The 22,482-nt window shown below is 44.3% G+C and overlaps 4 protein-coding genes and 1 pseudogene across 4 annotated transcripts; 1 reads left to right on the forward strand and 4 right to left on the reverse strand.

Annotated features, from left to right (window-relative positions):
- Nucleotides 1-1,363: 1,363 nt before the first annotated feature.
- On the reverse strand, nt 1,364-6,576 carry LOC112262276 (transmembrane protein 240). The gene is made up of 4 exons (XM_024437964.2): nt 5,684-6,576; nt 5,292-5,398; nt 3,537-3,745; nt 1,364-2,179 (listed from the first exon to the last, which is right to left on the reverse strand). The coding sequence occupies exons 1-4, from the start codon at nt 5,738-5,740 to the stop codon at nt 2,025-2,027; spliced, it is 528 nt and encodes a 175-aa protein (XP_024293732.1). The 5' UTR covers nt 5,741-6,576; the 3' UTR covers nt 1,364-2,024.
- Nucleotides 6,577-9,310: 2,734 nt separating this feature from the next.
- ssu72 (SSU72 homolog, RNA polymerase II CTD phosphatase) lies at nt 9,311-13,923 on the reverse strand. Its single transcript, XM_024378620.2, has 5 exons — nt 13,614-13,923; nt 12,604-12,747; nt 10,923-11,062; nt 10,611-10,729; nt 9,311-10,233 (listed from the first exon to the last, which is right to left on the reverse strand). The coding sequence occupies exons 1-5, from the start codon at nt 13,691-13,693 to the stop codon at nt 10,132-10,134; spliced, it is 585 nt and encodes a 194-aa protein (XP_024234388.1). The 5' UTR covers nt 13,694-13,923; the 3' UTR covers nt 9,311-10,131.
- Nucleotides 13,924-14,106: 183 nt separating this feature from the next.
- fndc10 (fibronectin type III domain containing 10) lies at nt 14,107-17,142 on the reverse strand. The gene is made up of 2 exons (XM_024378615.2): nt 16,611-17,142; nt 14,107-16,359 (listed from the first exon to the last, which is right to left on the reverse strand). The coding sequence occupies exon 2, from the start codon at nt 16,177-16,179 to the stop codon at nt 15,031-15,033; it is 1,149 nt and encodes a 382-aa protein (XP_024234383.1). The 5' UTR covers nt 16,180-16,359; nt 16,611-17,142; the 3' UTR covers nt 14,107-15,030.
- Nucleotides 17,143-18,482: 1,340 nt separating this feature from the next.
- Nucleotides 18,483-19,799, forward strand: LOC112262927 (olfactory receptor class A-like protein 4). Its single transcript, XM_024438800.2, has 2 exons — nt 18,483-18,569; nt 18,700-19,799. Exons 1-2 carry the CDS (start codon nt 18,483-18,485, stop codon nt 19,696-19,698), a joined length of 1,086 nt encoding a protein of 361 aa, XP_024294568.1. The 3' UTR covers nt 19,699-19,799.
- A 213-nt stretch (nt 19,800-20,012) lies between these two features.
- Nucleotides 20,013-22,129, reverse strand: LOC112262923 (annotated as a pseudogene).
- Nucleotides 22,130-22,482: the final 353 nt, after the last annotated feature.

The following is a 22,482-nucleotide window of genomic DNA, read 5'->3' on the forward strand; positions in this document are numbered from 1 at the left end:
TGTTTGGACAGAGATGGGGAAGAGAGGCACGGGGTAAGGGAAGATGGGGGAGGTGCAGGGAAGAGAAAGGGGGTCAAAATTGAATGAGTCTACATTCCGCTCCCTAGAGACAAATGAAGGAATTCATTCGGAATCCCAATGTGTCACAGTAATTGTGACCGAGTTCTCACACAGCATCACTCTCCAATGCCATGACAAGGGCATGTTGCACCTACTTTAGATATTAGTTAATAATTATAAAGTGGGTGGTTCGAGCCCTGAATGCTCATTGGCTGACAGCCGTGGTATATCAGACCGTATACCACAGGTATGACAAAACATGTATTTTTACTCCCCTAATTACGTTGGTAACCAGTTTATAATAGTAATAGTAATAAGGTACCTCAGGGGTTTGAGGTATATGGTCAATACACAACGGCTAAGGGCTGTGTCCAGGCACTCCGCATTGCGTCGTGCATATGAACAGCCCTTAGCCATGGTATATTGGCCATATACCACACCCCCTCGGGCCTTATTGCTTACATATACCACAGGAAGTGCCTTTCTAAGCTACCATGATGGAGGCGCTCTACAACTGGCTGTTCAGTGTAAAGTGTTTTGTCAACTATATAGAGCTCCTGAGTGAAACTCTCAGTCTTGGAATTTCGTCTCCAGGTTTCCATGGTGATGACCCTTTGGACAAAATATCAAAGAAATTCTGTAACCCGTAAAAAACACACACACACACACACACACACACACACACACACACACACACACACACACACACACACACACACACACACACACACACACACACACACACACACACCTTTACTCATGGTTCTTCAATATTAACACATTGCATATACTGTACACACCACACAGTTAGACAAGCAGGCAGCATTTCCGTCCTCTTACCCACCCCTAATTATTTATAATTCCATTCTGTCCCCTAGGCCCCCTTTTAGTACAGTTTTTACATGAAAAGTTTCTACAATAGACACAAAGTACAATACATGACCAAAAGTATGTGGACACCTGCTTGTCGAACATCTCATTCCAAAATCATGGGTATTAATATGGAGTTGGTCCCCCTTTGCTACTATAACAGCCTCCACTCTTCTGGGAAGGCTTTCCACTAGATGTTGGAACATTAGTGCGGGGACTTGCTTCCACTCAGCCACAAGAGCATCAGTGTGTTCGGGCACTGATGTTGGGCGATTAGGCCATGCTCACAGTCGGCGTTACAATTAATCCCAAAGGTGTTCGACATTTTACAAACTGATTTGTTGGAAAGGTGGCATCTTATGACGGTGCCACGTTGAAAGTAACTGAGCTCTTCAGTAAGGCCACTCTACTGCCAATATTTGTCTATGGAGATTGTGTGTTCGATTTTATACACCTATCAGCAATGGGTGTGGCTGAGATAGCCGAATCCACTAATTTGAAGTGGTGTCCACATACTTTTGCATATATAGTGTACCTCTTCCAATACACAAACCCCTGTCAAAAATAAACAACCTCGAGCAAAATAAATATTCTAATTTCAAAACTGACATCTTCAGGCAAAATAAACACATTTTTCTACAAACTGACAAAACCCAAGCAAAATAATGAATACACCCTATCCCCACTTCTAGCAAAATTGACATTCTAAAACTAAATATATAATATATATAGCTATTTTTAAAAACAAACACACTCTGGAAAATTGCTTACGCCCTCCTAAATGGATTCTCATTAACTATAATCTTTTTACATAAAATATGGAGGGTGAGGAGTGCACTGTGGGTAAAGACCATGGGGTCACTTGAGAAAGTGCTCTATCCAGTGTCCATAAGAAACAGTATGGTTTGAAGGGTATATCTTGAATAGTCATTGTTTAGTTGCCCATGCGGCTGAAGTCTGGTTGGTCATTTGACAGCAGGTCTCAGTCTGTCTCAGCCAATCCATTGCTCTCAGAGGTGATGTGGAATGGGGTGGCCGTTGTGCCATGGCTCTCAGAGGTTACGAGGGCTGGGGTGTCCAATGTGCAATGGCTCTCAGAGGTTACGAGGGCTGGGGTGTCCATTGTGGTACAGCTTCTGCTTAATGTGCACCATGTTCCCACTGGAGTCCTCCAGCTTCCTCAGGTGCACCCATCTCCCCAGGTCTCTCAGGTTACAGAAGCGGGGAACCCATGACCAGGAGAACACATCTGGACACAGTAAAGGAAAGAAAGTAGGGGGCCGGGAAGACGGGACATAGACAACATTAAATGTGTGATTGAAAGATGAAGGATTTGTCCTCCATTTAATTTGTGTGCGAGTGTGCAGTTTGTGTATGTGTGTGTGGCTCATGGGTGTGGGGTATTTATATCTGAGAATGGAGGTGTGATCCAAATTGACTCATCTAATTTAAGTCTGAGGACACCATGGGCTGAGAGACAGGGAAAAAAGAGCAGGGAAACGGAGAGCAGTGAGTGGAGAGCAGAAAGGAGAGATGGAGAGAGGATGAGACATCTCCGCCATACTAATAAAGCCTGCAGACGTTTCACAGGAGAGACAGGCGATGGGGGAGAATTAAATTACATGAATTTGATTGGTGTGATGGGAGGGAGTTAGAAATCGAGAAAGACAGGGAGAGAGAAATAGTGAATTTTAAGCATGGGAGAGGGATTCAGAATCTGTACAGAGGAGAGAGAAATCCCAAGACACTGAAACATTGCAGTAGGTCTACTCTGAACTCACAGTTTTAAAACTACGGACAATAAAATTAATGCTGTTTGTGGGCACATGCAAGCGTGTGCTTGTGTGCAAGAGAGGAAATATCAATTTGAAAATATATGATTTTGAATCCCTATACTGTATATGACTCATTTCTGCACCTCTTTGCCAACCACCCCCATCACTTCCTACACGACAAGCAGCTCCGGGTGTGAATTATACTAATCCCACAACTGAATATAGAAATATGAAGAGAAAAATCTACACACAGGAAAAACTGTGACTAGACTAAATGAGAAGAATGTATGATGACTATATCAGTGCCAACAGTTTCATATAGAAATCTGAGGGGTAAAAAAATCCTGCTGTCCATACCTAAGCCTGAAAACAATGCTGACCTAAAATGACATATAGAAAATCAAAAGAAAAACAGCAGCGAGCTGGGGAATACTGTGATAAAGTAGGTCGATGGCTGAGTCACACATAAATGCCATCGAACCGTAGACAGGTTTACACATTGTACTGTAGTCTCTGGAACTGAGGCTCTCACGACACTGCAGTTTTCATCAAACAAAGCTAATCCAAAGAGGTTTAAAAGTTGAGAGATCATACCTTTGCACCTTCAGACTATTATTCTCCTGTCTATTCCCTCACTCACCCAAAGAGCATCCTATTTCCCCCCCACCCCATGAAGATAAATCTGTATTCCTTAGTAACTTTCTACTGCTACTGTTTTTAAACCCAGAGCTCCTCCAGTGTTGTGTCAGCATTTTTGTATCAGCTCCCCATACAAAGTGTCTCTCTGCCTGTCAGAGCCCTCCTGTGTGGTTGTTCCACCTGCTTACTCACCATGGTGCTGTTTGGCCCTCCAGGCCCTGAGGGCAGCGTGCAGCACCCCGTCCAGCCACAGCAGTAACCAGCTGAGGAGGAAGCCCAGCAGCAGCCCCAGCATCAGGTCCAGCTCCTGCTTGGTCACGCTATCACTCACAAAGTAGTTCTCTGCCGAGTCTACCAGAGACTGGTCCCCATCGTACGGGATCACATAGTGGACATGGTGCCTGAAGCCCAGAGGGAGGGGACACAGGGAGAGGAGAGTAGAAAAGAGGAGACAATGGAGGGAGATGAGGAGACAGCAAGAAGAAAGGAGGGAACGCAGGACACAGTGGAGAGGGAAGGGAGGAAAAGGTGAGGGAGGAAAGCGAGAGTAGAGAGGAGGGACGGGAGGACAGAGTGGTAGAGTGAGGAGAGGAAGAAGTAGAAAAGAAAATGAAGAAAAAGTGCATTGAGGGAGACAATTACATAAGGGAGTAATTAGATATACCATATATAGAGCATACTGTATATGGTTAGGCTGTGTGTGGTTCCATATGCTTTGCTGTAGTGCTTTGGGTGAGTGAGATGGATGGATGTGTTGGGTGGGTGTGCTGCTGTCAGCCCCATCACTGAGAGGTGAACAGCTGCAGCTGGAGGACAGCACAGGAAACGCATCACTAACAGCTGGCCTCGCTGCCCCATGGGAGTTGGGGTGCGGGGATGCATGTGGACCAACTCCCTCTCCTACTGGGCTTCAGGCATCGCTTCCAGTAGAGAGAAACCATAGCGCAAGAAGAGAGTGTTGAGGTGAGCAGAAAGGTCAAGGGAGAGAGGTATGTGGCAACAAAAAAGGACGATGTGGAGTGCACAAACAAGTGGGAAAAGTGAACCTAAGGAAGCATGTGAGAGAGTGAAAGATATTGCTATCCAGAACCCTGATAACTCATTAATATCTGGGTCTCAAAATGCCTCTCTCTTTTTTCCTGTCTTCAGCTCTATCTCACTCAAACACATGATTAAATTCACAAAGCTTTATTGACATACTCCCTGCTGCTCTCCTACACTGTCTAATCATCTCTCTCTCTCACTCACTCACTCACTCACTCACTCACTCACTCACTCACTCACTCACTCACTCACTCACTCACATCCCATAGCTCATAACAGGTCTGAGTGGGAGGGAGGGGGAGGTATGGCTGCCTGCAGGAGTGAGTAATGTTGTTCACAGGAAACTCAACCCACCGACAGATACAGTTGTTTTCAGTATCATTAAAATGATTGAAGTGACATTTTTTGTAAAGCCCCAAACAAATCGTTTTTCATTATATTTAAACTGTCAGTGATGACTAAGATGTGGGCCTAAGGAGTAGACTAAAAACATAACAGGTGACCTGTGTTTCAATGTGACTCTGTCACACTGTGGGAATGTTGAGCCAGAGTAATTTCCATCATGGACAGGGACATAGTTCAACATAGGTCACAGCTGTTCCATACATCATTGATGTGCAGACTGTAATTAGATGATGAAAGTGATAGGAGCTAGACAACATGCAGAAAAAACATTATCTCAGATGCTTTACATCACTAGTTCACCAGTGATCAAACCTCTGAGGTGAGTCAACAAATACAGGAGTCAACTATGTTTGTCCTATAACAAACAACATGAAATGACGATGGACCATTGCCATAAACAGTGCACTATACATCACCTGAAGTTTCAAAGCAATGGTTTACTCATGCTCTTGTTTTGCACAACTTTAAATTGCATAATTTAAAAAAAGTTGTTTTTACCTTCCACAGTTGCAATGGCAGACGCGGTCCTCCCCTCGTAAATGTGGTAAGATGTAGTTGTGAAAGCGGTCTAGTAGAGCGTTCATGTCCGTTAGACACGCTACTGCCTGAAAAGAACCATAGAAGTAAACTGGGACAAAACGAGCTACATTCCCATAACACCATATGTTGCCAGACTTCTCAAGTTAATGACAAACAAAAATGTAAATTCTAAAAATTCACTGACTCCAGATAAATTGTTTTCCATTGACAGTTTGTTTATAGATTATGTAGCCGCGTGTAGCTAGGCCACGTTGATGTCTAGGTTTATTGAAATATCAATTTGACAGCTTTTAAAACGTTACATTGTTACACATAAGGGAGAGCGGGAATGTGCATAACGGTGTTCTTACCATCACAAGTGAAGCCCCCAAAATCGTAAAGATCATGGTGGTTGTGGCCATTTGCATCCAAACTTCTTAACAGCAGTTTCTTTCTCTCTCACCAGAACTATCCAGTGGTACCTGGTCCAAAAAACAACACTCTGTTGGAAGTGAAGGCGCTCATGGATGCAGAATCAGTGTCAAACCACCCATCCTTGCCTCGTCTATCCAATGTTCCTTTCTCCGCGACATGAGGAGATGCGGATCAGTCTCTCTTTCGCTCCCCTTTGAAAAGCACACTGTGCACTGGCGAAGATGGTTAATCGAGGTGCGTTCAATGATGAGGAGGCGTGGTGCGTTGTGGAAGCTGTAGCCTATGTCAGAAATGAGATTGTTATTAGGCGATTCCAGAGCACCGCAACACAGAAGCTGGCAGGATGAGGTGGCGATCCATGCGTTGTTATGATGACCGCCGCCACTGCACATTGTTCCTGGTGTAGCCTAGCTTATTTACCTAGACGCATCCACTAGCATTAGGAAAGGAGGTATCGATGCATGTTTTCTTCTCGTATCAAATCGTTTTCCGTGTTAGCTCCCTCTAGCAGTTGCTTGTTTACTGTCATGCTATCTATAAATTATTATAGTCCAACATGTGCTACTTTGGCGCAGCTGAAAGAAAGAACGGTCCCTCCTTGTGCATTCCAGTATTTATTTAGCTGAGGCATTTTTTTAACGGCTGTATCAATTTCCGCCCGTTTGTCTTTAGATAAATGAAGCAGTTTAGTAGCCTAGGCACGCCTATTCATAGGTCAAGGTTTGAGCGTATGATAATGATGATGATAGCATGCTTCAACATTAATAAACAACGATTGATATAAACGGATATGTACACCTCTATCTCTCTCTCAATCTCTCTCTCTATCTGTCTCTCTCTGACGTTGCAATTCAAATAATGTATGCCGCACCATTCTGTGGGGGCTAGGCTTCGTTTGTGACAAAATTAACTGTATTGCTTATGTCTATCAGGGAAAAGCAAGCAAGAGGAAGATGAATGAGGCTTGAGTGGATTGGGGCCATGGGAATGCCAGCTCGTTCAATAGGCCCGGCCAATAGGGATTAATAGAATGTCACAAATTTAAATTATTTTTCTTAATGTTGTCCTGACTCTCAAACCTGCAGGAAATCCAAGTGTCACAGTGTCCTTATAAGGGTGCACACATAAGCAACATGGACAGCACCGCGACCAGCGGATGTGGATTCAGCACCACGGTCGTGGACAGCACCGCAGTCAACTCCAATATGAGCCAGATTGGACCTGTGTTGTTGATGGTGTGGCTTTGTAGACAGAAGGCCTGTATAGTGACTCTCAAAGTTCTCTGTTCTCCCCTCGCATGTAAACACATTGGATTGGTTTAGCATGGGCTATGGGAAGTCCGAGTTTCCACCATATTTCGTATGCCAGTCACGTGAAATCTAAAATGTCACAGAATCAGGTTTATTAAATAGCCTATGACAAACAAAAACCCCTGGTCCTATAGTCCTATTGTAGCTCATATATGGCAAGGACAAAGTCATTTATCCATTTATATTACTAGAGATGACAAAGGGAGGTTAGGATATGGGACTGTCACTTTAGTTTAACCCTAGCTTTGTCTCTGGGGAATTTCCTTTTAGCATTAACCATAAATCAGTGACCTTGCAGCCCTCCCATCCTTCCCTCTATCAGTATGAACAAACTGCCGCATCAATCAAATCATACTCTCTGACATTATTATGTTCCATGTGCAATTCAAGGTGAGCCAGGCTACACTGTGTCCCAGCCACTCAATTGTTTCTGTGCACTGAATATAACAATTGTATTGCTTATCATTAATCAGTGAAATTGGAGTAAGATCAGGACAGAACAAAATGTTAGTTGGGCATGCTGACAATGTCTTAGATAAGTGATTAAATGGCCTAGTAGGGCAAAACACATTTGAAATGGTACACATAGTATCATGTTGCCATATGGACATGAGCAGATGGAAGAGGATACAATTGATTCTCACTGCATTCTTTATGAATGCTGTCATTGGGCTATAGAACCTTGACAAGGTACATTTGTTGATTAAAATCGTCCAACTGCATGCAGAGAGGCATACGCAGAGCATGCGCTGACCAGCTGGCAAGTGTCTTCACTGACATTTTCAGCCTATCCCTTACCAGGTCTGTAATACCAACTTGTTTTAAGCAGACCACCATAGTCCACATGCCCAAGAACACCAAGGTAACCTGCCTAAATGAATATCACCCTGTAGCACTCACATCTATAGCCATGAAATGCTTTGAAAGGCTGGTCATGACTCACAACACCATCATCTCAGACACCCTGGACCCACTAGAATTCACATACTGCCTCAAGCAACAGATCCACAGATTATGCAATCTCTATTGCACTCCACACTGCCCTCACCCACCTGGACAAAATTAATAGCTATGGAAGAATGCTGTTCATTGACTACAGCTCAGCATTCAACACCATAATCCCCTCCAAGCTCATTACTAAGCTCAGGACCCTGGGACTAAACACCTCCCTCTGCAACTGGATCCTGGACTTCTTGACGGGGCACCTCCCAGGCGGTGAGGGTAGGCAACAACACATCCGCCACGCTGACCATCACCACAGGGCCCCTCAGGGGTGTGTGGTTAGTCTCCTTCTGTACTCCCTGTCACCCACAAAGAGCTGGTGACACAACGGTGGTAGGACTGATCACTGATGACGATGAGGCAGCCTATAGATAGGAGGTCAGAGACCTTGCAGTGTGGTGCCAGGACAACAACCTCTCCCTCAACGTGAGAAATACAAGACAAAGGGCCTGTTCGTGAACTACAGGAAATGGAAAAGGGAGTACTCCCCCATCCACATCAATGGGGCTATGGTGGAGTGTGTCAAGATCGTCAGTGTCCACATCACTAACGAATTAACATAGTCCACACACCCACACAGTTGTGGAGGGCACGACAGTTGCATCACTGCTTGGTAAGGTAACTGCAAGGAACCCGACTGAAAGACGCTACAGAGGGTTGTGAGTACGGCGCAGTATATCACTGGGGCCGAGCTCCCTGCCATCCAGGACCTCTATACCAGGTGGTATCAGAGGAAGGCCCAAAAAATTGACAAAGACTCCAGCCACCTAAGCCATAGACTGTTCTCTCTGCTACCAGTGCACCAAGTCGGGAACCAAAAGGACCCTGAACAGCTTCTACCCCCAAGCCATAAGACTGTTAAATAGCTAATCAAATGGCTACCTCAACTACCTGCATTGATTTTTTTTAAATGTTATGAACTCTTGCACTGACTATGCACAACAGTGGACTCTACCCACACACACACACATACTTACACTGACACTACATACTCCCTTACACACACATAACGTCCACACATATGCATACTGACGCCTCACACACCCTCACCAATTACACTGCTGTTCCAGCTCACTTTATCTATACCATTGCCTAGACACTTTATCCCTACCTATATGTACATAGCTACTTTAATTATCTCGTACCCCTGCACATCGACTCGGTACTGGTACTCCCTGAATAAGAGCTTCTGCTACTTGACTAAACTGAAAAAAAATGTGCAACACTAAAAAGGACAGTCAATTATTCAAATGTTTTTCTAGACATGTTTATTCATTCATATGTACATACAGAAATATTCAGGCACTATGGACTGAGTCCTCAGCTTGCAAATAATTACAATGTTTTCATTCTTTTTGATTTACAAAAGAAAAATATTCCTCCCTGAAAAAAGGTAGCAAATCTTGTTTTTAAATATGAATCATACATAACATAAATTAAGAGGGCAAAATGAGAACCTTGAAGTCTCTATTTGGTTGTTCATTATATAGCCCCCTATTTAGATTAATTCCTAATTAACTACTGGTACACACTCAGATACAGTCACACACTGAAACACATTCATACCTAACCCGTCTCCACTCTATCCCGTAAACACTACTACTCTCCACAATCAAGAGTAAATGTGACAAAGTATACTTAAAATAAAAAATATATTCATTCTTTAAAAGGAACTCAAATCAATGTTGCTTTGCAATCCACATCACTGTGCAACACTTGAACAACAACAAAAATCCTCCTTTGGAGGTAGAGGATGTTTGACAAAAGAGGCATTTCTCTTTGTGGGGAGGCAGGTCAGTGGTTTCACTATAGAATGGGGGGAGGACTTTGGACCCACCTTGGCCCCAAGGAGGAAAGGCAGAGCAGGAGGGATGAGCCTGTCCACTTAATAGAGGAAGCAGAAAGCAACCATCCCTTCACCCTCGGCCCTGACCAACAGCAGAGATTGAGCATTGTGTAGGTCTGTGTGAAAAGTAATCAGTAAGTTCATACGGAAGTGTACATGAGTCTGTGTATAAACGTGCATGTTTGGTCAGAGGGCGTATGATATTGCAGATTTGGTAGCAGGCGCATCAGTAGAAGCAGACTGTGTGGAGGAAAGGCCTGTTGCTCTTGTCCTCAAACTCTTGCAGCAGCTCATCCATCTCGTTTTCCATGTCATCGGTGTGCTGGATCTGAGACGGGGAGAAGGGACAGTCTGAACACAACACCTGCTACACTGGGCAAGGCAAATGCATCAAATACAATTTAAGTTCCAGTTTAACAGAATCAGAGACATACCACTAACTCATGCACAACTGCTGTCTCTCAACACAATCATCCAAACACCACAAAATGCCCTGTGTACCATCTTCAATTACATGTACTGTATGTCACCAAATGTATCTAGCAGAGCTCATTCAACACTGTAGAAAAAAAGACCACCATGTACCCCAGGAGTACAGAGTCTCTGACTCCCCATTATACCATGTTCCTATAACAAAAACTGGCATTCCCTATGACAAAGTAACTGTGTGATTGTAGCTGCGTAGGGTCAGGCAGACACACTCACACACTGACACAGCTCACAGATGAGGAAAGCCCCCAGTGTGGCCTCCTCGTGGTTGTCCTGGATGTCCACGTTGATGACGTGAACCGGTGTGAAGGTCTCCTGCTCCCGAGAGCTCAGGTCTGAGTGGGAGAGTAGTGATAGTTGATCAACATGTAGACAGTGGCCTAGCGCTAGACTAACTTCATAGTTATGCATGCTTTCATGGAAGTGTATTCAATGTCTGTTGCATTTCACATGCATTAAACCCCATTTATAATAGTTCATAACTTGACATGTGAATCCCTCCACCCTTCTGGTCACCAGTCCCCTCACCCTCCAGCACTTGGTCATAGACCCTCTCCTCACAGGTGATGACCAGGTCAAACTGGTCCTTACAGCTCTGGAAGCGTTCCGGTCGGGACTTAATCCGCTTGTTGCGGTCCAACATGTGCAGGATTCCGTTCTGCGTGTATCTGAGGTGCTGAGGGTCAAGGAACACAGCAAGACGAGAGACAACACACAAGACCTCAAACATCAAGGGATCTATGAAAATATATCAAATGTCCCAGATTGACACACCAGTTAGACAACACCCTCTAGAGGCCAAAACTCATAAAAACACATTATCTTTGGAAGTTGAATAACTTCAAATACCTATTGTAACTGGCATCTAATAAACTACCAGTACAGTATTCTAGATAAACTCACCTTCCTCACCTTCCTGAACAATTTTACATTTGGAGAAAATATGCTGGGTTTTGGAAGAAAGAGGGAGATGAAGTCAAGAAAATATTACAGAAATGATCTCCAATCTTTGCCTGCACTGTAAGGATGGGTGTCAACTCTTGTACACTCCTAAAATAGGGACTTGGGAAGTGAAAGGAGTGTTATTAAGTTCCCACTAACCATTCATACATATCCCCCCCCTTTTTTTATACAAGCATGCAGATATCTGTCGTCAAAAAATGTTTGGGGGGTACATCTAAAACACAAGTGAGCATACCTTCTAACACAGAACTGTCTCAAATACTTCAGTCTTATGCTGAATCCCAAATGGATTGCTAGCCCCTACCCTGCTATGCACTTCAGTAGATGTGATAGGATTTTATTGGCATCTACAATATAATAGCTCCAATGTTCACCTTCCTGCTTACACCTATCCACTTGATTCAGATCCCAAGTGTAGCAGTAGGAGTCCATTTAAGGTTGAACCATGTGGGCTCCAGAGTTGTTATATGAATTGATGCCTTTTCAAAGATAAGAACTTGGCTTCAATGGCAAATTTATTTTTTTGAGGAGTTTGGTTGAGAGCCCTGTAGTGGAAGGAGGGGGTTAAATTATTTACATGTGAAAGCATATACTAAAACAGCACAGAAGGAATGAATGTTCACATTCAACAGTAGTGCCCTTGCCAATTTACAATGCAAGATTTAAACTACACAGACTACTAGTTGGGTCAAATACATAGTGCTCAACAAACCAGCATTTATGTTTTGTTTAGTCTACATCCTGGTCCTGATATGGAAAGACCAAGATATATTCCCTAGATCTTCTGGTTTCTGGGCCCAGAAACAACCTACCTGGCTATAGAGGATAAATGGATACTTGTTTACATGAACCTGTCAAAAGTGAACTCTTTCATGCAGCCCACTCATTAGAAAAAGCAATGTGACAGCATGTGATAAATCTCACAAAAAAATGTGAGGACTAGCCTGGGTGCCAGTCTATGTGCCATCATGCAAACCCCCATGTCATGCTAATGTTTGGCTCGACAAGTGCAGCAACGGTGTTTGCAAGAACACAAACAGATCTGTGATCAGGTTAGTGAAGGACATCCTTTACTACAAAATCACAAACTTTGACATGCACCTCCATGTTCAGTGACCCTGCATGTTTTCATTCATATAATTTGGTATATTTCCAGTGAATATTAAGAGAATAACTCACTGAAGAAAGGAAACAAGAGATGGGGCTGTGTTTAAGGTGTGTGTGAATGCAAGTGTGCAGGGGATACAGCTCCTTGTCCTTGCGGACCAGGTCGTTGTACATCTGTTCATAAGTCGTTTTGAAGTCATACACATTGGGCTTGTCCGGTGCTGGACCAGGTAGCTTCACATGGGACCCTGTCCCAAAAGAGCGCACGTCAAAGCCACGTTTGCTATAGAGACGGAAAGAAATAGAGATTGAAACGGGAAAATATGGTTACTTTCAGACCAGCACATACAATGCAAAAAGTATACAGACCACAGCAGGGGAAATGCATGGATGTCATCATCAATGAAGTTCTCATTACAAGAGCCATATTGCAGGAATCTTCTGTAATTACCCAATAGGCTCTCCTTACCTTTCTTTCCATCAGTTTTTTAACTCAGTGAAATGACAAATTAGTCTTAAGATGTATTATTTTAGTGTTACCCTGCCTAAAAAGTTATTTCATTTTGAGGCTGTTGGGGGACAATTGCTTTATGATCCTTTCATGGAATAATCCAGAACATGAAAAGTCAAAAGTAAATTCTAGGTGATGCATGGCAGGTCTAACTATTTGTATCAATTTTTTTCTAATCATATTTTTACAATTTCAGGTAATTGACTGGTTCGTTGCCTACCTAGTTCTAACCAGTTTGTTCTAGTTACTTCCAGCTAGTGACTGACGGCTATGCCGACTGAGTTAAAAATGCCCTATTTCCGGGTAGTCAACCGGCGAGGAAAAATAAATTCGACCTTTCTCCATGTGTGACACTCAAAATTAGTTGAGCTTCATAAAGACCTATACGTCTCAGTCTTGTAAAATATAGAAGTTAGCCATACTAGTGTCTTGTAAAATATGGAAGTTAGCCATATTAGTGTAATAAAATGCGTCGACCCGTCGTTTGCCGCAAACAGACTGCGGTCGGCGTAGCAAGCCTGCATTGTTGTGTGGAGGAGGGTGAGCTCTCAACCAAGTTTTTTAAAAAGCAGGCCGCTGAAAATCAAAAGTTGCGGCTTCGTGGCATGTCGTCGTAGTTTGTCTTCCAGTAATGTTACCTGAGGATGTTGTGCGCTTCCATGCTGCGGTTCTGGTTGCTCGAGCACACCACCGCCACGCGCAGCGGGTGGCTCGGCATTGCGAATGCTATTTTTCTGAAAGAACTAGCAATCGAATGTTAAGAAAGTACTACACACAACTAGTTTAAACGTGGTACAAATGTAGATATCACAAAAAGACTGCAGGCAAGACCTTCGTTTTAACTAACCAACCAAATACAACATGGTATATATAAATGAGTCAAAGCAATCGGATAACCTTCTTTCTGTGAGCCTGTTAAAATGGCGACGGGGAGTTTTATCCACAAGGTTTACAGCTGATGTCATATGGGGGCAGGGCTTCACACCAAAGCCATTTATGGTGCATCCATGACGTCATCGAAACATAAACTTCTCCAGTCTGACCCGACCAGTCCTCAAGCCCTGATGATGCTGGAAAACAGGCTGCAACTGTGCCACATGTATCCGTTATTAATTGCACACAGTCTAGGCATAGGCATCTATATTTTATTTGTACGATGGATGGATGGATGGACGGATAGATACAAATATTAATAATCTTTTTCTGTACACGGGTACACATACACACATATTCGGTGTGTTTTATTGATTCCACGGAGCCTCCTAAAATAGAGGTTTGGTACAGTATTTGGCAGACTGCAGAGCAGACCAGCCTGTTGAAGGTCTATGACATACAGCCATCTCTACAGCCATGACAAGATATGGCAATAGGAATCATTCTTGGCTGCCTGGGGGTTAATTGTTGACATTAATTAAATGAATCCTCTCTGAGGTAAAAATGAAGAAAGCACTAATTAAATTACCTACTGTGCTTGCACTTATTATTTGGCACTTAACAGAGGTAATCATAACCAATCTATAACTGGGCTCCAAAAAAATAGATACATCTTTAGAAATACTGGTTTATACTGGTTGGCACACATTTGTTTTTCCTCTGCTCAACTGTAGACAATGTTTCACTCTTAGGTAGGCCTACCGACTACCATCTTACTATCTCTAACACAGCACACGTTGATTACTAGCAGAAAGGCTAATGAGATAAATACACATGAGAGGAAAATATGCACACACAAACAGAGATGTAATTATCTGAGCCCTATCATTTGAAAAGTATTTAATAGTATTTGAAAGTGTGGTGGTCTATTCTGAGGCTTAGTTCATCGTTCTTCCACAAGCTTGCACAGGTATGATGTATTTTAGTCGTGTGTAAGGTGCGATGCCCTGAATCTGTGTGAGATTTCTATTATGTGTTTGTAGTTGTTCAATCATAGTATGTTACATACATGTGTTTTTAGTGTATTGATTTAGAGGGGAGTAAAATACATTTGTGTGATATTGCTTAACAAGGATACAAGTGTGTGCCCATGTGTGTGTGTGTGTGCGTGCGTGAGTGACATTAGTGGTGAGAGTGTGTGTGGTATGTGGAGTGTGAGTGCTGTGTCGTGGGGCTCATGATGTTCTCAGTGATGTATGCCACCAACAGGCAGATGATGACCAGCATCACACAGATGGCTCCTCCCACTGTCGTCATGGCGATCACAATGTCCTGCATGCCCAATGGTGAGACGGTGAACTCCAAGCAGTCTCCCAGGTCCTGTCTTTGGCCTGCTCCTCCTGAGTGGGGCGGTGGGGTCAGGGTGGAGGCCAGCGGATGTAGGCAGATGCGGTAGGGGACGTTCTCATGGAGCTCAGTCAGCAGGAAGTCCCTGCAACCGGAGCCAAGATGAAGACCAGCACACTCAAACTGGGTGTAGCTCCCATTCCACCAGCAGCTCAGCGCAAACCCACCTCTTCTGACCCGTCGTCCACTGAATACCCTCTTTGGTGGTGCAATCAAAATCCTGCTCTCTACCCCAAGCCCTGTCCTAGGGGCCTCTTTCTGTCCCTCTACAATTGTTCCTCTAGTCTTAGTCTCTTGTTTATCTAGGTCATGTCTAGCTGTGTTTCCTTTGGTTGTCCCTTGAGCCTCTCCCCTCAGACCTTGGTATGTCCACTGTAGCAGCACGCTACCATTGGTCAGAACGTTGGCCACCAGGGACCCTCCTGGAGACGGAACAGTCCGGCAGTCTCCATGATGACACCTGAACCCCTGCTGTGTGTGTCGAAAACACAACCGCCCCCCGATTCCCCCATCTGTTATCCTGTAGGCACATATTGGTGCCACTTCTCCCTCCATGGCCATGACCCACCTTGTTTCACCTTGCACATGGTCTGGCCTGCCAGATATCACAGTGGTTACTGTATTGCCTCTGCTGGTGTTGATGGATGAAGTGCCATTCCTATAGCTGAGGTCCCCCTCCAGCTTTGGTGTGCTCATAGTTTCATTCTTACTGAAATAATCGATACCGTAGTTATGGTGTTGGCCAGAGTTTGGGGAGACATCCACGTCCTTCTCGCTTCCCTCGTCTGATGAAGATGCTGAAGCTGATGGTAATTGCGCATCGCGGCCGCCGGGTGTCTGGTTGGAAACTGCGATTGTTGCGCGACACAGACAGAGAAGCACTGCCGAGAAGGCGAACAGGGACAGCCGCGGTTGGCCTCTCATGTCTTCCCGTTTTACAGGTTCACTCTCACTGTATTTAGTGCAAATTGATAGTGGACTGCGCCGTTACTGTCAGCGGAGATCCGAGGCGAGAAAGAGAAGTACCGGGGCATGTGGCTTCCATAACAGTCTTACACCAACAATGCGGTGTAGCCTCTCCCCGGTGCAGAGCACGAAAACAATCTGCAACAAAAGCAGACAGTAACAATCATATACCTAGTTGGATGATTGATAGTTTACAATCCACACTATTAGAGAATGAGCCAGACTGCTATCACTTGGATACGCATGCTTGATCTGTTTATCCATACACGTAATGTTAGTTATGCACACAACTAAACCAACCAATAAATATGTCACATCGCTGATTACAATTGTTAATGTAACGGAAATCAATGTAAGATGCATTTTGGCTATTTGAGAAAATAACTTACATGTCTGGGTTTTCGAGAACGAGGACCGCGGCAGTTATCTTTTTAATCACATTTGGCCCAGTCTTGTACTCCTTTCTTTGATGGTTGTTGTGAGGAAGTATGTGTTTGTGTGTGTCTGTCAGAATGTTTGTAGCCTAGTCATCAGCAGTCAATTACATCATGAGTCATCATTTCAAATCCCCACTCCAATCTTAATTTCCATGACACCATTTCCGTTACTTTTTTGTGCCTTTCCATCCTTCCTTCCACCCATCCGTCCTTCCTCCCTCTCCTCTTTCCCACATTTGGTGTTAGGCTGTATGTAGTCTTCAAGGCTGATGTGTGTAGTCTTTTGTCCATGCTATCAAGGCAGTTTATTGGAAATGCATTAGAGGATATTGTCTTGTGCATCTTTATCCTGTAAAACAAATGTCCTATTTTCAGGAAAAAAATGTATTGTAGAAGACTATGAAACTTGCAGCAATTAACTCTGGTAACAGTTTTTAACACATTAATGAGATTAGTATATGTTACTTACGCTGACATTTGAATATTGTCAGTGGTAACCCAGGGCTGTAGTTGGTTTTGATGTGATGCTATTTCCAAACCTACAGCGACCTCAAGTGGTGATAGTTGATAATAGGTCTATAACGTTCCACAATATTCTGGCGCTAGTTAAACGGCAGACCTTCTAGAGAGCTAGGTTTCTTTAGCTCACACTCAAACACTTCTGAAGATTTTTTTCGGAAACATTAATTTCTGGTTAGTTGTACAACCTCTTTTTAACCTCTTTAAAATAGTATCATCGTTAGAACGATCAGATCATGGATAACCAGAGCTCGATTACAACAATCTAAATACACATTGATTGCTGTGTTGATGAGGAGCCTAATCATCATATAGGTAATACAACTCCAAGTCTAACAACACCTACTGGCAGATATAATGGTCACAAAAAGCTTCATATATATGAAGATCTTGAATTTGAGAGCATTTCATTTTAATTTCTGATCAAATCGACTCAGCAGTTCACTGACAAGGTTATTGGAGATAGTGATTATATTTCCATTCCCAAAAGGAAACAATAGGCAAGCTAGTAGGGCCAAGGGAGAGGACAGGAACAGTGTGATTAATGAATAATACTGCAGCATCAGTGGATGGGATGGTTTTAATAAGATCCCTGGGAAGCCCCTGGGGTATGCTGGGTAAATTAGTGTGATGATGCCTCTCTACATCTGAACAATGGGAGCTAACGATGAGGGGGTAGAGACACTCATGGGATGGGGCACAAACGAATGGATTATAACATAACACACAAACATCTAAATATACATGTTTGGGCCAACAGATATCTGACACAATAACATAACCCTGTTAAAATAGGAATATTTCACCATGTTTTATTTGTTTGAATTAACCATTTACAGCCAGCTGTGTATAACAGGGCAAAAAATAAATACATGTCTGGACACCCACTGAAATGAGCTGAAATTATTTGTATATCTTTATGGTCTCAGGTGTTAGTCAGCCTCACATTTCTTGTAGATGTGGCCTGTCTGTGGGGTATGAGTTGATAAGAGGTGTGTGTTTTTGCAGTTGGCCAATGGAGTGAAAAATCTGCATGCCTTAGCAGCAGGTAAGGGCATGGTATCTAGGCGACAAATTATTGGAGTAAATTGACCCTGAGCTGGGTCAGCAACGGTATGGCTTTGTTTGTGTATGAGTGTGTGTCTATATAAATAGTTCACAATGAACAGGATAAAGGCAGATATACAATGGATACCCTGGTAGAGTAACAGAGTAGGGAGAGTAGCTCTCACCACTCTTGATAGTTGAGACACATCCATGCAATGAATAAGAAATAAATAGTGGCGCCATGCTGAGGACGATGCGATGTCGGAGGTCCTCACTTTAGATGCTATTCTGTTTGGGTTTCTGGTCTTCTCTGGCATCCTGGGAAACATACTGGTCATCCATGTGGTGAGGAGAGAACTATCAAAAAAAGAAATGGAACCCTAACTGCCGATAGCCATGGAATATCAGCTTAAGAGGACATCACACAGTGTTAAGTGTAATAATTAATTATACTCTCTCTCTACCTCTCTCTCAGGTGTTCCAGTCGGCCATTGGAAATTTGTCTCGTCGGCTCCCTCCCTCTGACATCATCCTGGTGAACCTGTCGCTGGCCAACCTGCTGACGTCTCTGTTCCGCACGGTACCCATCTTTGTGTCTGATCTGGGTCTGGACGTGTCACTGTCCCAGGGCTGGTGCCGCCTCTTCATGTTGCTGTGGGTGTGGTGGCGGGCCGTGGGCTGCTGGGTCACTCTGACCCTCAGTGCCTTCCACTGTGCCACCCTGAAGCGACAGCATGTGGCCATGGGCCCCCTTGCACAGGAGCATGAGAGGAGGAAGGTGTGGGTGGCTCTGGGGCTTGTCTGGGGACTCAATCTCGCCTTTTCCCTGCCAGCGCTGGTTTACACCACACATGTCCAAGGCAATGCCACGGTGGAGCTGATGGTGATCAGCTGCACCACCAGGCCCCTGCTGGGCTGTATGTGGGAATTCCCCTCGGAGGAGCAGGGCTCGGCCTTCGCCTCCACCTCCCTGGTCCTCAATGAGGTGGTTCCCCTGATGCTGATGGTGGGCACCAACCTGGCTACCTTGCACTCGCTGGCCAAACACATCCGGGTCGTCACCTCGGCAGACGAGGCAGGGGAAGGCACGCATGGCGCGCTGGACAGACATGTGTCCAGTGAACGCAAGGCCAGTCATGTGATTATGTTGCTTGTGATGCTGTTTGTGGTGTGCTGGGTCCTGCAAGTTGCAGCGGTGACATACTATAACCATAACAGGGGGCACCATGCGGAGGAGCTGCTGACTGTGGCCCACTTCTCTGCTTCTGTGTTTGTGGGCTTCAGTCCCATGGTGGTGGCTCTGGGACACGGCAAGCTGAGGAGGAGGATAATGAGGATGATCGCTGGCTGTGCTGACAGAGTGAAATGTCAACAGGAGAAAATAATAGATGAAAGCAAAGCTCCAGACACAAGGGAGACGACTGCAAAACAAACCGTTTTCACTATTCAGAAGGAGAGAGAGGTTATCAAATAAGAGGAGAGAGTTAAAGCAAATAAATGAATGAATGAATGAATTAAGGCGTACCACTGTATGGAATCATTAATTAACCAATGCTTACCTCCCCTTCAGTCTGTGTTAAAATGTCAACATGTATATAAAACCCTGTCTAAATATGTAATAACCCACCCAATAAATACCGTAGTACTTTTAAAGTATTGGAATGTTTAAGATCTTCTACATTTGGAGTATTGAAATATTGTGAAGTTTGTGAAACTCTGATGTAGAGGAACCTCAGGGCATAAACTGTCTCAGAGGCTGGGAGAAGGTATTTGACTGTTTATTAAAGAGCAAACAAGTCAGAACATGTAACAACAACTATCTACAGCTAGGAGTGCCCTCTTAAGTACAGTCAATACATCAAAAACATTCTCTCACTCACAAAAAGTCAGCTTGCCAGAAATAAATTGTGTTAATGTAGTCTCACTGACAAGTACAGAGTATCACATTTTATTTCAATTAAGAAGTCAACAATCTTTACTAGAAAACCCCTCCAAACAAGTGACAGTGCTCTTCCTCAGTACTGATCATTGCATCCTTAGAAATGGTCATAAAAATGAATGGGTTTGTCTTTCATAGTGGCCATATTAAAACAGCCTGCCTAAGGAAGAGGATCAAAATGGATGCCAATGGTTAGAGGAATGCTAACAACCATATAATTCTATGTTACTGTTAGGCTGAGGGCAAGTATAATATCTTTCCACTGACTTCCCCATTATGTCAGTTGCAGTGTGTGTGTCAGAGTGTGGGCTCTGTCAGTGAGTAAGAATAGACTTAATGACAGCACGCAGCCGCCGGTGACCCACTGCCAGCACGATGGGCGAAATGGCATTGAAGATGGTGTAGGCAAAGCGAGCTGTAACCAGGAGGATCTCGGCTGACAAACCTTGGTTGTAGTTAAAGTAGTTTATAGCGATGAGGCTGGCTCCCCAAGACCCATTGAAGAGCATTATGAGGGCTGGAATCACCTAGAGAAAGAGGGAGGGCAGGGAGGGGAAATACTGTGAAACTATTTACTTGTTTTCTTCTTCTCTTAGCATAAGGGTCATAAAACATACACATAAACATGCACTTTCTGTAATAACACTGTTTATTAAAAGCGAACCTGGATCATCAATCAATCAATCAAATGTATTTATAAAGCATTTTTTTATATCAGCAGATGTCACAGAGTGCTATACAGAAACACCTTGGTAACCCATAAGCAATTTTTTCCCACATTCCTCATGTTACAGGTACACATTACATGTGCTGTACTTCTCCATCCTTCCATCCATAGTAAGCAGGGTACCTATAACATGGCATAATTCTGAATCCTGTCCAGCCTCTCTCACCTTGGCAGCTCGTCTCTTGGACGGTACCCTCTTCAGGGCGGGTGCGTCCATGGTCATGTGTGTGGGGTAGCGGGTCCTGCTATGGGCGTAGAGTGTGTAGAGGGAGGCCAGGTTGTTGATGGCCATCAGCATAATGGGCACGGTCTTGTGGATCACCATGGAGGTGGTGGCTTAGGCCAGGCCCGCGTAGCTGGAGGGAAGTTCCACAAACAGCCCAGCAGGGCGTGTGTGGTGCTGTTGAACAACATCAGGTTCTGCATGGGAGGGGGAGGAGAGAGGAGATGAGAAGAGGGGAGGGGAGGGGATGAGAAGATAGGAGAAAAGAGGAGAGGGGTGGAAGTGTTGGAGGGGAGAGGACAGGAGAGGAGACAAGGCAGGGAAGCCACACCCACACCCCCATCAGGAAGCAACACCAGTCTCTGGAGGAGGACAGCTAGAGAGAGAGCTGGGTGTCAGTTTTTGTGTGTGTCTGTGTGTGTGTGTGTACACAATAGTGTCAACCGGAACAATACTAATTCCAGTAATTATGGCACGGTATATTGTCAGCTTGCTTTCATTTCACATAGCATATCTCCAATCACAGACCACACCACCCTCCCTTGCGCTTGCATTTTAAACTACCATTCCTCAAAGATCAGCCCAAAACCCGCTGATATCTTAAATACCAAATCCCATAATCACAAACCTTTTACTTAGAGCCCAAACCACACACAATCCCCATACCTGCCTCACCCTTGTCTCGAGCACCCACATAAAGCCATTATTCTTCAGCATCCTCTACTCCAGTGCTCGACACCTGTCCCAGACCAACCCAGCTCCAGGTCAGCGATGACCAGCAGGGCGTTCATCAGGACAGACATGAGCAGGTTGGAGAGGGCCATGTTCATCAGGTTGATGTCTGAGTTATGTACTCCACTGGGGTCTTTGAACACATTCTCCTCGATCACACCAACCACTGTGGTGTTAACCGTGATACCCAGCAGGATCAGAATAATGTAGAAGGCGGTCTGAGTGGGAGACATGGTGACACAGAGCCCCATCCCCACCGGCCCCTGCCCTCTCAACTCCGGCATTGGGGCCTCCATCTCAGCTACTGAATTAGATTGAGTCCTGGGTAGAATACTTTGTCTCTCTGCATCCTAATCCAGGGCCCTATTTTTTTTTTAGATGAGTAACTTTTCATTGAGTAACTTTCCCTAGTTACTCAACTAACCTCTGCTAGGCCAGAGATATTGTGGGGGTTTTAATCCCAGAGTTCAGCTACACGAGAGATTCAGTCAGCCTAATTAAAACATGCTTCCTTAGCAGCTAGGTTCATGATCATGTCTAGCTTCCCTAGGGAGGGATGTAGAGGTGTGTTTGGTTGTGGCGCTGAATGGGTGGCAGGTAGCCTAGCAGTTAGAGGGTTGCCAGTTTGAATCCCGGG

Source organism: Oncorhynchus tshawytscha, linkage group LG02 (genome assembly GCF_018296145.1).
Source record: "Oncorhynchus tshawytscha isolate Ot180627B linkage group LG02, Otsh_v2.0, whole genome shotgun sequence".
Classification (NCBI taxonomy): Eukaryota; Metazoa; Chordata; class Actinopteri; order Salmoniformes; family Salmonidae; genus Oncorhynchus; species Oncorhynchus tshawytscha.